Source organism: Xyrauchen texanus, chromosome 23 (assembly GCF_025860055.1).
Source record: "Xyrauchen texanus isolate HMW12.3.18 chromosome 23, RBS_HiC_50CHRs, whole genome shotgun sequence".
NCBI classification, from domain to species: domain Eukaryota; kingdom Metazoa; phylum Chordata; class Actinopteri; order Cypriniformes; family Catostomidae; genus Xyrauchen; species Xyrauchen texanus.
Window position 1 is genome coordinate 97,128 of NC_068298.1, and position 15,522 is coordinate 112,649.

Below are 15,522 nucleotides of genomic sequence, written 5' to 3' on the forward strand. Positions count from 1 at the left end.
GCTCAGTCACACACACACACACACACACACACACACAGAATGGAAGGCTCAGTCACACACACACACACACACACACACACAAAGGAAGGCTCAGTCACACACACACACACACACACACACAGAAAGGAAGGCTCAGTCACACACACACACACACACACACACACACACACACAGAAAGGAAGGCTCAGTCACACACACACACACACACACACAGAAAGGAAGGCTCAGTCACACACACACACACACACACACACACACACACACACACACACACGGACAGGCTCAGTCACACACACACACACACACACACACACACACACACAGAAAGGAAGGCTCAGTCACACACACACACACACACACACACACACACACACACAGGCAGGCTCAGCACACACACACACACACACACACACAGAAAGGAAGGCTCAGCACACACACACACACACACACACACAGAAAGGAAGGCTCAGTCACACACACACACACACACACACACACACACAGAAAGGAAGGCTCAGTCACACACACACACACACACACACACACAGAAAGGAAGGCTCAGTCACACACACACACACACACACACACACACAGAAAGGAAGGCTCAGTCACACACACACACACACACACACACACAGAAAGGAAGGCTCAGTCACACACACACACACACACACACACACACACAGAAGGCACACACACACACACACACACACACACACACACACACACACACACACACAGAAAGGAAGGCCTACACACACACACACACACACACACACACACACACACAGAAAGGAAGGCTCAGTCACACACACACACACACACACACACACAGAAAGGAAGGCTCAGTCACACACACACACACACACACACACACAGAAAGGAAGGCTCAGTCACACACACACACACACACACACACAGAAAGGAAGGCTCAGTCACACACACACACACACACACACACACAGAAAGGAAGGCTCAGTCACACACACACACACACACAGAAAGGAAGGCTCAGTCACACACACACACACACAGAAAGGGAAGGCTCAGTCACACACACACACACACACAGAAAGGAAGGCCTCAGTCACACACACACACACACAGAAAGGAAGGCTCAGTCACACACACACACACACACACACACAGAAAGGAAGGCTCAGTCACACACACACACACACACACACACACAGAAAGGAAGGCTCAGTCACACACACACACACACACACACACACAGAAAGGAAGGCTCAGTCACACACACACACACACACACACACACAGAAAGGAAGGCTCAGTCACACACACACACACACAGAAAGGAAGGCTCAGTCACACACACACACACAGAAAGGAAGGCTCAGTCACACACACACACACACAGAAAGGAAGGCTCAGTCACACACACACACACAGAAAGGAAGGCTCAGTCACACACACACACACACACACACACAGAAAGGAAGGCTCAGTCACACACACACACACACACACACACAGAAAGGAAGGCTCAGTCACACACACACACACACACAGAAAGGAAGGCTCAGTCACACACACACACACACACACACAGAAAGGAAGGCTCAGTCACACACACACACACAGAAAGGAAGGCTCAGTCACACACACACACACACAGAATGGAAGGCTCAGTCACACACACACACACACACACACACACACACACACAGAAAGGAAGGCTCAGTCACACACACACACACAGAAAGGAAGGCTCAGTCACACACACACACACACACACACACACAGAAAGGAAGGCTCAGTCACACACACACACACACACACACACACAGAAAGGAAGGCTCAGTCACACACACACACACACAGAAAGGAAGGCTCAGTCACACACACACACACACAGAAAGGAAGGCTCAGTCACACACACACACACAGAAAGGAAGGCTCAGTCACACACACACACACACAGAAAGGAAGGCTCAGTCACACACTCAGTTTAATTACAGATTTCTTTATTAAGATTGAAGGCTTCAGTTTACATTGGCAGTTTGGAGAGTGTTGACTGCAGGTGCACAGGGGTAAAAGGTCCCGTGTTATTTTAAAGGGGGAGCTAATAACAACACAAGTACACATTGGATACTGATCTGTTCATAGGGTAGAAGTGTATTCATTGTTTAGGGTACAAGGTGAAGGGTTAAGGGTTAAGGGTCAGACTTAAGCCCAACCCTCTCCTTAAATTTAACTGTAAACAATGAACAAACAGGATCTGCTACCCTATCAGCAGACGAGTAACAAATGTGTCTGGATGTGTTTACTGCTGTTATTGTGTGGGAGCAGGTCATCAGTGCCCCCTTTAAAACACATGTGGGGGGGGGGGGGGGGGAGGGAGAAAACTGCTCCAATGGCCAATGTTTACCCCATTCAGCATCAAACACCCTTTTTTAAAATTTTCCTGCTTCTTTCATTTGGGTTATTTGTGCTGCTTTGGCCGTGACGTCTCTTACTCCCTGCTCGGGAACTCTCTGTCTCTTTCGCGATCTCATACAAGCACTCGTTATCATTCAGAGATATCTCATCATTCACACAGCGGATGCAGCCATTTTGGGTGTATGCGTTGCAGCGATACAATGGCACATGCTTCTCTATCCTCCGGAAGGCACTGAGCAGTTGGCTTCGCGTTTTCGGGGGAGGTGGAATGTATTCAGGATTTTTATTATTGGAATAGCCCAGGTCTTGGTAGAAGATGTCCTGGAAGAGGAAAGCTTTTTTTCCTGTCGCCCACTTTTTGAAGGTCTCCAGCAGCTCCAGGATGTTGTCATTGTTCTTCTGCTCGTTCAAGCACTTCTCCGTACAGGGGGAATCCTTGACAAAGAAGACGACACAGGAGTTAGTGTCCCATCCCTTTTCCTTAAGCTGATCCAGCAGGCGGTGTTCTGCGTGCTCTGTGTTCTCGGACGGCCGTGCGATCATCAGTCTATCCCCAATGTACATCCCGCCTTCACTTCCCAGCTTGTCCTTTTTGTTATTGTCATTTCCGGTGAGAATCCTCTGCAGGTCAATGTCTCCGTTACAGTCATCATTAGGGATGTAGAGGGCCACAGCATACATGGCTTTATTCCTATTCATCATCTTTGGATACCTGGGGGAGAGAGAGAAAGAGAGAGAGAGAGTATACATTAATACAGCAGGGGAGACCGGGGAGAGAGAGAGAGAGCGAGAGAGAGAGAGTATACATTAATACAGCAGGGGAGACCGGGGAGAGAGAGAGAGAGCGAGAGAGAGAGAGTATACATTAATACAGCAGGGGAGACCGGGGAGAGAGAGAGAGAGAGAGAGAGAGAGAGTATACATTAATACAGCAGGGGAGACCGGGGAGAGAGAGAGAGAGCGAGAGAGAGAGAGTATACATTAATACAGCAGGAGACCGGGGAGAGAGAGAGAGAGAGAGAGAGAGAGAGAGAGATATACATTACAGCAGGCGAGACCGGGAGAGAGAGAGAGAGAGAGAGAGAGAGAGAGAGAGAGAGAGAGTATACATTAATACAGCAGGGGAGAGAGAGAGAGAGAGAGAGAGAGAGAGAGTATACATTAATACAGCAGGAGAGAGAGAGAGAGAGAGTATACATTAATACAGCAGGGGAGAGAGAGAGAGAGAGACAGATGGAGAGAGAGAGAGAGAGAGTATACATTAATACAGCAGGGGAGAGAGAGAGAGAGAGACAGATGGAGAGAGAGAGAGAGAGAGAGAGTATACATTAATACAGCAGGGGAGAGAGAGAGAGACAGATGGAGAGAGAGAGAGAGAGAGAATTTTGAATTTTTTACCAACTTTTATTACAAAAAAAATTCAGAGTACACTTAAATTACAAAAAAACAAAAAATAAAAAATAAAATGATAAAATAAATAAATTTAAGCACAAAAACAAATCATAAGCGTGTGAAAACCAAATTACCTTCAAATACAGAACACAAAGCCTCATTGTGACACCAAATATTTTCAAAAGTGAGAAGATCGTCCACATGTTTGTAGTAGTTAAAATCAATCAGAACTCTTGCTTGTAACAGATGTAAAAACACAGTAGCTACATTCTGCTCTACATCCCGCTCAACTTTCCTCTTTCTACTTAAATAAATGGCCAGTTTCGCTTGGCCTAAGACAAAGTTGAGCAACTGGCATACATTTCTCCTTTTCATCACATATTTAAAACCAAAAATAAATAAAACAGTAGAAAACATTTCGTTACAACTCTGAAAAATATTTTGTAAAGACAAAAATAAAGGCACTAATCTGACACAGTTCACAAAAGCATGAAAGATGGTTTCTCTCTCAGTGCAGAAAGGACAAGCATCACCAACCTCAGGGTTTAAAACTGAAATAAAAGCATTGACAGCAACAGCGCCATGAAGGATTCAGCCATTGCAGATCACATGTTTTTTTGTGTAACGGTGGTTTATAAAGTGCTCTCCACTCAGGTTTACTATCATCACACAATTTAAAAAAGTCACGCCATGGAGTATCAACTTTCTTATTTAACATCCTTTTGTTGAAATTTAAAACACAATATTTGTACAAAACTTTTCCAGTGCTTAAAAAGAAGTCTCTACACAAGGATTCAAAAGTTTTTAAAAAAAACCCAGAGAATTCCTCCAGGTTCAGAGAAAGCAGCAAGCAAGGGAAAGAGTCCTCAGGGTTTGGAGTGCAGACATCATTGCTATAGTCCATCAGTAAAGCTCTTTCTGAGTCTTTCAGAGCCGTCTGCCATTTCATTAAAAGCTGTGCTACTACACGGGTTGATCTGATGCCCAAACGTTCAGCCGTTACCGCCTCATTCTGGAAATCAGCTCCTGATATTTCCAGTAGTCGGCCCAGAGTAGTGATCTTACTGCCAATAAGTGTCTTGTTCAGTCCCAGGAACAGACCATCGGCAGACACATCCAGTCGTGCACCACGAACCAACGGCTCCTCCAGAAGCCAATGAAGGGACTCTGAACTCTCCACCTTCTCAACAATAAAAAGGCTCCAAACCTTAAAAATGCTCCTATAAAAGACTGGAAGACCAGAAGTGTTCAATTTTACAGGGTCCATTAAAAACAGAGTTTTGTCCAGTCCCAGACTCTCAAGATGATTTGAAATCACATAAGCAACTGCACACCATTTAAAATCAACTGAACCCATTAAAAGTCTTTGTACAAACTGCAACCTAAAAGTTGCTACTCTGCTTTGTAGATGTATTAAACCTTGTCCGCCCTCCTCCTTAGGCAAGAAGAGCACACTCTGTGGGACCCAATGTAGCTTATCCCAAAAGAAATCCACTAAAATCGCCTGGACTTTAGCTAGCAGATGTGCGGGAGGGTCAACACATGCCAGCCTGTGCCATAAAGAGGAAGCAATTAGGTTATTAATGATTAAAATGCGTCCTCTGAATGACATCTTCGGTGTTAAACATCTCCATCTGTCCAGACGACCTTTGACTTTATCAATGACTCCTTCCCAATTTTTCTGAACTATCTGATCGTCACCCAGATACACACCTAAATATTTAAAACCGGATTTCCCCCACACTAAACCTTCGGGAAGTTCTGGTTTCCCACCTGTCCATTTACCTAAAAGCAAGGTTTCACTTTTATCCCAGTTTACACTTGCAGAGGATAAACTTTTAAAATCTTTAAGTAAACTTGTTAAAACCTTTATGTCACTTTGCTTGCTAATCATGACTATGACATCATCTGCGTATGCTGACAGTACAAGATTGCTTTCGCAGTTCGGCAAGTGTAAACCTTGGATTTTACCCCTTATCTGCTGTAAGAGTGGCTCAATTACTAAGGAGTAGAGCATACCAGACAAAGAGCACCCCTGCCTGATACCTCTGAGAGCTTTAAAAGGAGCACATAAACCACCGTTCACTTTTAAAATACTCTCAACGCCACTATAAAGAACTTTAATAAGGTTAATAAAATTTTGACTAAAACCAAAGGCCTCTAAAACTCTCCACAAATAACAATGTTCAACCCGGTCAAAAGCTTTCTCTTGATCTAAAGAGATAAAACCACAGTCTAAATTCAGCATCTTGGAGACTTCTAAAACATCACGAATCAAAGAAATATTATCAAATATAGACCTACCAGGAACACAGTAGGTCTGGTCAGGATGAATGACACCATCCATCACTCCTGCCAATCTGTTAGCCAGGGTTTTTGAGAGCAGCTTGTAATCGGTGCAGAGTAGTGAAACGGGCCGCCAGCACTTGATGTCAGTGAGGTCACCTTTTTTGGGCAAGAGGGTTAAAACTGCTCTGCGGCAGCTGGCCATCAGCCAAGCTCTCGTTTAACACCTCGAGCAGGTCCTCACTTATTTCTGACCAGAACGACTTATAAAAGTCAACTGGCAGACCGTCGATGCCTGACACCTTCCCGGACTCCATTCCTTGGAGGGCCTTATGCAGTTCCCCATACTCAAAGCACCAGCGATCTTGCCATTGGCTTCCTCTGATACCTGGGGTAAGTCATCTAAGAAAACACTTTCACCCCTGTATCCTGCCCCAACTTCACTCTTGTACAAGCTCTCATAGAAACCCACTGCTCTCTTACGAATCTCTGCAGGGTCAGTCAATAAACTTCCAGAGTCGGATCGTAGAGCATGGATGGCTCTGCTTTGACCATTCTTCTTCTCAAGACTGAAGAAGAATCTGGATGAAGCATCCATCTGGTCCACACTCTGGAACCTCGACCTGACCAGAGCCCCCTGTGCTTTGATACCCAGTAGGTCAGCCAACTGTGTCCTTTTATTTAAAAGAGAGTCAAAATGGACGTGACGTGCTCATGAACCCTGTCGTACTTGAGTAGAGCTCCGTACATTTGGTCCTTTTTTTTGCCGATTTTTTGTTTTATTTTAAGTTTAATCAATAATTATAGTTTGCCAGATGTCACACAATCGAAAACAGCAAGATTTCTCGCCGTCATCTTCTCCGATTAAGAAGAGATCCAAGGCACTGACGGAGACGACCACAAGTGATACGGTTGACAAAATGGCTAACACTGTTGCACGCTTTGAGGACATTCTAAAAACAGAGTTGACGGCGATGCGGAGTGAATTAGGTTCTCACATGTCAGTTGTCCAGTCACTATGCTCTAAACTCGATCTTATCACAGGTGAGATACGTGAACAAAAGAAAATAGTCGCGGATCACGATGTGCGATTAGCCGCGCTTGAACAACAGGTGGTAGATTTACAAGACCGCAACAGACGCAGCAATTTGCGTCTGGTTGGATTGCCTGAAGGATCCGAAAAAGACGATCCCATGGGCTTTTTGAAAAGATCGCTGTCGACGTGGCTCCCTTCTCTGGTGGGAAGAGAGATTGAAGTGGAACGAGCACATCGCGTGTATACAAAGGCTACCTCAGATCGCGCTAAACCACGGGTCTTTCTTTTTAAACTTCTGCGATACACGGACAGGGAGCTCATTCTGCGGGCGGCTAGACTGCATGCTCCGGTGAAAACAAGCGATGGAGCAGCGCTGTCCTTCTTTCCAGACTTTTCTCCTATTACTGCAAAAAGAAGAAGTGCGTTTGCACCAATTCGGAGGGAAATGCGGGAAGCTGGCATCCAGAATTTCCTCCTTTATCCTGCAACGCTGAAGGTCATTCTCAATCAAGGCGAACCTAAAATGCTGTACTCCCCAGAAGAAGCCAGACATTTTCTCGGTTGCCAGTTAGCCACTAACCCCCGCTGAACTTCGGCTGGTAATTTGCTGAGACGTTCTAAGTTTGAACTCGTAAGGTGACTGTTATTTCATAGAGTTCGCCTCACTTTATTTTGGACGTCATAATTATTGAAAGGCTGAGCTCTCACTACATTGTATTTCTTATCGGGTTGTGTGACGTGGGATTTTTATTTATTTTTATTTTTTATTTACGTGTATCTAAATGTCTATATATTATTATTTTATATATTTTTTTTTGACTTTTTATTTATTTTTATTTTAATGTATTTTTTCTTTTTATGTACTTACTAGCCATTATGTTAGTACTGGGCCAATGTTGGTGCTTCAGTAAAGTGCAGGTTTCTGTTGGCGCCACGGATCGAATTAAGGGGGGTTGGCGGATCAAGGTTTGTTCTTGGTTTGATCCGCCATAGTTTATGGGGGTATGGTTATGTTCCTCCAAATGGTGATGGGAAGGGTGGGGGGTGGTTTGATGGTAGACTCAAATGGATTCATTTTCTAAGTTGTACTTTGTTTTATCAAGCAGCATTTCAGTTGGATACTTATGACTGAGCTTAATATTCTAAGTTGCAATATAAACGGCCTAAATGGCCCTCACAAACGCATAAGTTTTTTGGATTTTTTACGAAGAAGAAAGATTGATATAGCGTTAGTGCAGGAATCCCATGGATGTACGCAGGTGCAATAATAAGTTTTATGAAGTGATATCTCATTCATCTGCTGATAATAAAACTAAGGGTGTTCTAATTTTGGTGCGGAGGACTTTAAACATCACTATTCTGGATAAAGGCTGTGACTTGGATGGTAGAGTAACGCACATAAAAACAGTTGTGGAGAATAGGAATATTGTATTTCTTTCAGTCTACGCTCCATGTACTCCTGACCCTGCTTTCTTTTCTTTACTTTCAGTTTATCTCTTGAAATTCTCTGACTTTGAAATTGTAATGGGTGCAGATATGAATTCTGTAATGTCCCATACTTTAGATAGATCTGGGCCAAAGGAATCACACTCTCAAGCTCTTTGTTCTGATAAATTACGACAATGTGCAACTTCATCCTCACTGGTGGATCTTTGGCGATTACTAAACCCTTCAGCTAGGTCATTCACTTTCTTCTCCGCCCCTCATAAAACCTATTCACGGATCGACTATATTTTTATTTCTTCTTCTTTATCTTCAGCTGCTCAAGATGCAGATATTTTCTCCCTATCTCTGTCTGATCATGATGGTAATTTGTGCAGGTTATCTTTGGTCCCTCGGCCATCTCGGGCCCCTAGATGGCGATTCAACCCTAAGCTGCTACAGGATGGAAACTTTTGCAGTCAGTTCAGAAAAAGGTTTGCTGAGTTTATTGAAATTAACCTAGGCTCGGTGGATGATCCACGAACACTTTGGAATGCGGTTAAAGGCTTTATAAGGAATAACTCTATTTCATATGCCTCTTTCCTCCAGAAAAACCGACACAAAAAGATAGTTGAGCTGGAATTGCAGCTTCAGAACTTGACAAGAGATAATCAAAGATTTTTTTCGGACAATACACTCAGCAAAATCATGGCGGTTAGGATTGAACTCAACTCATTACTGAGATCCAGGGCAGAATTTTTGATTCAAAGATCCAGGCAGAATTACTATTTTCAGGGGAGTAGACCAAGTCACCTTTTAGCGCTGAGATTACGTAATAGTGAAAAGTTTGCTAACATTCCTGCGGTGAAATCCCAATCTGGGGACATTATGACAGATCCTAAAGATATTAATACCACTTTTCGTACTTTTTATTCTAACCTTTATACTTCTTCTAGTGGGGACCCTGACTCTTCTTCATCCTTTCTATCCAATCTTGATTTACCTCGGCTGTCAGATTCAGACTCTGAATATCCGGCTGAACCGATTACTCTCCAGGAGCTGGAGTTAGCAGCTAAATCTATGAACAAGGGGAAATCTCCTGGCACAGATGGTATTCCAATCGAATTATATACAACTTTTTGGTCTGACTTAGGTCCTCTAATGTTGGATATGATAAATTTCTCAGTTTCGCAAGGTTCATTTCACTCATCAATTAATATAGCTATTATTTCTCTCCTTTTAAAAAAAGACAAAGATCCGACTTCCTGTTCTAGCTATCGACCACTTTCTTTGATAGGGACGGATGTTAAATTGTATGCTAAAGTGCTGGCCCGACGTTTAGAGAGATTTATGAATAGATTAGTTCATTACGATCAGACAGGGTTCATTAAATCTCGTTCCGCTTCAGATAACTTGCGCAGGCTATGTCATATCGTTAATTCAGCGAGTATGTTGACTTCCCCTTGCGCAGTATTATCTCTGGATGCGATGAAAGCTTTCGACCAGCTAGAATGGAACTATTTGTGGTTGGTTCTACAACATCTGGGTTTAGGGTCAAGTTTTATAAACATGATTAAAATTCTGTATACCAACCCAGCAGCTGCTGTTCTTACAGGTTCAGTTTGTTCACATCTATTCTTTATACAGCGAGGTACTCGTCAGGGTTGCCCGCTTTCTCCTTTGTTGTTTGCTTTATCCTTGGAACCCTTAGCTCAAGCGGTCCGACAATCTGAAATTATCTCCCCAATAATTATAAGGAACACACACCATCATATTTCATTGTTTGCTGATGACATCTTATTGTTCTTGGAGAAACCGTCACATTCTATCCCTCAGGTGTTGAATTTATTTGACCATTTTGGATCCCTCTCTGGGTTTAAAATTAATTGGAGTAAGTCATGTCTTCTTCCCCTCAACTCTAAAATTGACCTTACACCCCTATCCATATCTATTCCGGTGGTTCAATCTTTTAAGTACCTGGGTATAGATATCTTTCCATCCCTTCAGGAAATTATCTCGAAAAACCTGAATAGTATTTTAGCAAAAATATCCTCAGACTTGGAAAATTGGTCTCGTCTTCCTACTTCTTTTCATGCCCGTATATCTGTAATTAAAATGAATGTTCTTGCACGTATTAATTTCTTTTCATCTATGATTCCCCTTTCTCCACCTTCCGGCTTCTGGAATAAACTCGATGCATGCGTTTCTCGTTACATATGGGATGGGAAACGTCCTCGAATCAAGCTGACTACCTTACAGCGTGACAGATTACATGGAGGTCTGTCTTTCCCTAATTTTAGACTTTATGCTCAAGCTTTTACCCTCCGCCCTTTATCAGTCTGGTTTGATCCTGATGCTTCTGTGTCATGGAGAGCAATTGAGGAATCTATGGTTTATCCCTATGAACTGAAGCATCTTGTTTTTTCCGGGATTCCACTGAGGCAGTGTAAATCTCAGTTTGGTCCTATTGTAACTCATCTTCTCTCTACTTGGAGGGAAGTCGAAAAGCAAAGTTACAATCTGGCATAGGCATTCGCCTATTTTTCATAATAATAATCTCTTGTCTGACAAGGCCCCTTTTCAATGTCCGCAATGGGAAAAAAAAGTAAACACTCTGGGAGAGATTTATGATGATATGGGTCTAAAATCATTTCAGAACATTAAAGCTCAATATAATTTACAAGGTACATCTTTTTATATGTATTTGCTGAATAAGATCGGCCCTTCGGGCATATAGAGTGCCTTGGGACTCCCATTTACCTATTCACCCACTACATAAATTAATCCTTCCTCCTGAGAGATCTCCCTCTTCTGTGTCAGTTATTTATCGGTATTTTCTTGAGCATTCATACAAACCCTTATCTATTACAACTGTTTGGGCAAAGGATCTTAATGAAGATGTGCATGTCTTATTTTTGGATCAGATATGGAGGATGTTTAAGCTGTCTTCAAAGAACCCCAATCATCAAATGATACACTGGAAATTACTACATAGGGTTTACTTGACTCCTATGAAACGTTTCTATATGAATCTATCCTCCTCTCCCAAGTGTAATCTTTGTTCTCAAGGATCTCTAGGTACGTACTTGCACTTCTTTTGGGACTGTCCCTCTCTTTCACCTTTTTGGACCCAGCTCTCTCAGGACTTATCTTATCTGTTGGACTCTGATATTTGTTTGACCCCACACCATTTTTTTTTTAATGACTTAAGGGACCTAACCTTATCCATTCAACAAAGACATTTACTGTTAGCCGCTCTCACAGCAGCAAAAAAAATGTTAGTTAACCGTTGGAATCCCCCTCACACAATGGACAGACGAACATGGACAGTGTCTTTGCTGGATATTATATCGATGGAACTCTCAACTTCTCGTATGCATGGATCCAATGTTAAGACTGTGAATTTATGGCATGCTGCTTTTGATAGTGTATCAACCTTTTTAACATCCATGTAATTTATTTATTTTCTTATTTATTTTATTAATATTATTATTTATTTATTATTTTTTATTTTAATGGAGTCTACATTCTATGTTTGGATTTTATTGTTATTTTCTTGAAGTCTACCAGGGGTGGGGTGGGGTGAGGTGGGTTCTAGATTTGTATAGTTGCTTTTTGCTTTGTATTCTCTTGACTTTAAAAAAGAAAAAAACTCAATAAACAGTTGTTAACAAAAAAAAAAGAGAGTCAAAATGACCCTGCACACCAGTTGACTCAGCCAATTCTTGAAGCTTTAAAATGTCAGTCTCCAAGGTGTTCATAAAAAGAGTTGTCTCTGTAGTGACGTTTTGAGTGTATTGCAAGCAAAACTGTTTTATTTGGGCTTTCCCGAAATCCCACCACTGTCGTAGGGATCTAAAAGAACTCTTTGTATCTCGGAAATCATCCCAGAACAATTTAAAAGTGCTCTTAAAAAAACTGTCACTTAACAAGGAAGTGTTTAGCTGCCAGTACGCACTTCTTGGTTTAAAAGAGTTTAAAAACACAGAACACTGCACCATACTGTGATCAGAGAAACTAAGAGGGGTAATAAAACATCTTTTTAAAATATTACAGTGATGCTTAAAAACATAAAACCGGTCCAGTCTTGCCAGAGAGATCACACTGTCCCGAACATGAGTCCAGGTGTACTGCCTTTGTGTGCCATGAAACTGTCTCCATACATCACATAACTCATGCCGCTTGACCAGCTGGATCAGACGGTTACTGAGAGGGCATGTGTGGTTCAACATGATTTCTGTCCATGTTTGATTCTGCACAGTTAAAATCACCACCCAAGAATAAATATTCTTCCAAACAGCATTTCTCTAAAACAGATAATAATGTGTTTAAAAACAACATTCTTTCTGTTGTGGATGTTGGGACGTACACACAAATAAAAACACAAATAAAATGTTCAAAAGTAGCTCTTACTTTTAAAAGTCTGCCTTTAACCACCTCCTCCACCTGATAGGAGTGTGGACTAAAACCCTTATTAAAAAGAATAGCGACCCCTCCACTGAGTGAGGTGTTGTGACTCAGGACAGAGAGCCCGTCCCACTCCACTGCCCAATCAGCAGCATTCCTCAAATCACTGTGTGTTTCCTGTAACATTACAACATCAATTTCTCTTTGTTTGGTCAGTTCAAACATCTCTGCTCTTTTTCTCATTTCTCTTGCTCCACTGACATTCAAAGTCGCAATGTTCATGTCTCCCATGTTTGGAGAAGAGAAAGAGAGTAAAAAGCACAGCAGCACTGCACACACACACATCACATCAGCAGACAGACTATCAGGGTTTCTTACTGCCTCCATTAGAGTTCTCAGAGGTGATTTTTGTCCACATGATTTTTAACCGGTACACTTCTCTGTCTGTGAACAGACCTTCTGACCTAAAAAGCCTTGTTTTCTCAACAAACTGTGCTGTGTCTGGAAAGTAGTCCTGTACACACACCCCTCTCTTGTTTTTTGTAGCTCTGAGGAAGAGTTTGATGTCGTCTAGCTCATAAGAGCAGTTGGAGAAGTCAACACTTGACTTCTTCCTCTTCGCTGGGACTTTAAAATAACTCTGTTCCGTTTCCATGTCAACACCATCACACAACAGATTGGGCTGGACTACATTAGACGCACTTTCACTGGGTTGCGTGCTCGTGTTAGTGGCAGGTTTATGAGAAAGAGTATTTAACTCCGCATCATCAGTTTTATTCTCCACAATCACTTTTTCGGGGGCAGTTTCATGAAACATATTACATTCACTCGTGGGTGGAACCGGAGCATCACCGTCCCCCGCTGCACCCGCACCTGCACCAGTCTCTGCCGCAGGCGGAGCCGCGTTTGATGGTCCAGCCTCACCCGGATCAACATTAACATCAGCAGCCGCGGAGCTGTTGTTTTTACTTTTCCCAGGACATGCACGAATTAAATGACCCACCTCCCCACAATTAAAACATTTCATCTTGTCTGTCGTTGCGTAGATGACATAATCAAAATCATCGATTTTGAAACGCAGTGACAGATCAAGATCAGCGTCATCTTTAATGGTCATATAAACAAACCTCCTAAAAGAAACAACATGTTTCAGCAGAGGAGATGTACATCCAATTGAGATCATTTTTATCGGAGACACTATTTTACCGTAACGGGATAAAACTCCCGCTAAGGTTGCATCACTAATGAAAGGTGGTACATTAGATAGTAAAACTTTTCTCGATGGCATTGAAAGTGGAAGAACAGGTGAAAACACATCATCGATAACTATTCCAGTCTCAACAAGCTCATTCGCTTTTTCCACAGTGCTTAGAAAAATAACAGTGGCACTGTTCATTCTTGAGGCTGACATGATGTGCTCATGCCCCACAACCTCACCTACAGCCAAACAACAATCCTCAATGCTCACCGCGGACACCACCTTCACCCCATGGCGCCGCGTGAGTTTGCCCAAACCCTGCACACCTGGGGCCGACATGCTGTCCGCAAAAGAAAGGACGGTAGCACGTGGCCCAAACAAACAAAAAAACACCAAAAACCGCTAACAATAAACCAAGAAAGAAAGAAAAGAAAAGTATAGAAAAAAAGTATAGAAAACACTCACAAGCTCCAAACGCACACTCGCACCACGCTCAACAATCACACCGGAAGTGAGAGAGAGAGAGAGAGAGAGTATACATTAATACAGCAGGGGAGAGCGGGGAGAGAGAGAGAGCGAGAGAGAGAGAGAGTATACATTAATACAGCAGGGGAGAGAGAGAGAGAGTATACATTAATACAGCAGGGGAGAGCGGGGAGAGAGAGAGAGAGAGAGAGTATACATTAATACAGCAGGGGAGAGAGAGAGAGACAGATGGAGAGAGACGTTTAAAATTATTTACTCAATCAAAAATTACATTACACACTTAACAGTAAAACAAGAATTATTCAAAAGTATTCACCAAACAAAAGATAAAGAATCATCTTCACACAACACAAACAAACCACTATTTACACACCATTTGTACATAAATTCAACCATATTTCCTGTGGTTTTAAAGAATATATATTCTGCCCTTATTCTTGATTCAACAAGTGCTGTAAACAGACTTAGAACTTTAACAATTCGCCCTTCAATAGCAAGTCTACAAGTCTTCCAAATAGCTAGTTTCGCTTGCCCAAGTATAAAATTAACAACAGTACAGCGATCCTTGTTCACTTTAGAATACCTACAGCCATAAATAAAGAGTACTTTGTTAAAATCAAAACCCAAACCATCAATAATTCTTCCCAGCAATGCAAAAAGTGGCACCAACCTTGGACATTCAATGAAAACATGAAAAACCGTTTCATGACTATTACAGGCATGACATAAGGGCAGAACGTTCAAAGTGAATTTGGACACAAAAACATTAGTGGCTAGCACACAATGTAAAACTCTCCATTGTAGATCACCTGAGCATTTTGGAAGGGGACTTTTATAAAAAAGCCTCCAAGAAGGGTTAATATCATCTGCAACTGTAAGTTTTTCTCTCCAT

At 42.3% G+C, this 15,522-nt stretch overlaps 1 protein-coding gene across 5 annotated transcripts in view; it reads right to left on the minus strand.

Moving 5' to 3' along the window:
* LOC127663087 (uncharacterized) overlaps window positions 1–15,522 on the minus strand; it is a 122,590-nt gene that overhangs the window by 51,914 nt on the left and 55,154 nt on the right. For 2 of the 5 annotated variants that reach the window (XM_052154514.1, XM_052154515.1), the window contains one exon: window positions 2,349–3,115. The exons of the other annotated variants lie outside the window; for them this stretch is intronic. In XM_052154514.1, the coding sequence (XP_052010474.1) occupies window positions 2,404–3,115 (712 nt within the window). In that variant the 3' untranslated portion in view covers window positions 2,349–2,403. Of the gene's footprint in view, window positions 1–2,348; window positions 3,116–15,522 lie in introns of those variants that run through there. 5 annotated transcript variants of the gene reach the window in all.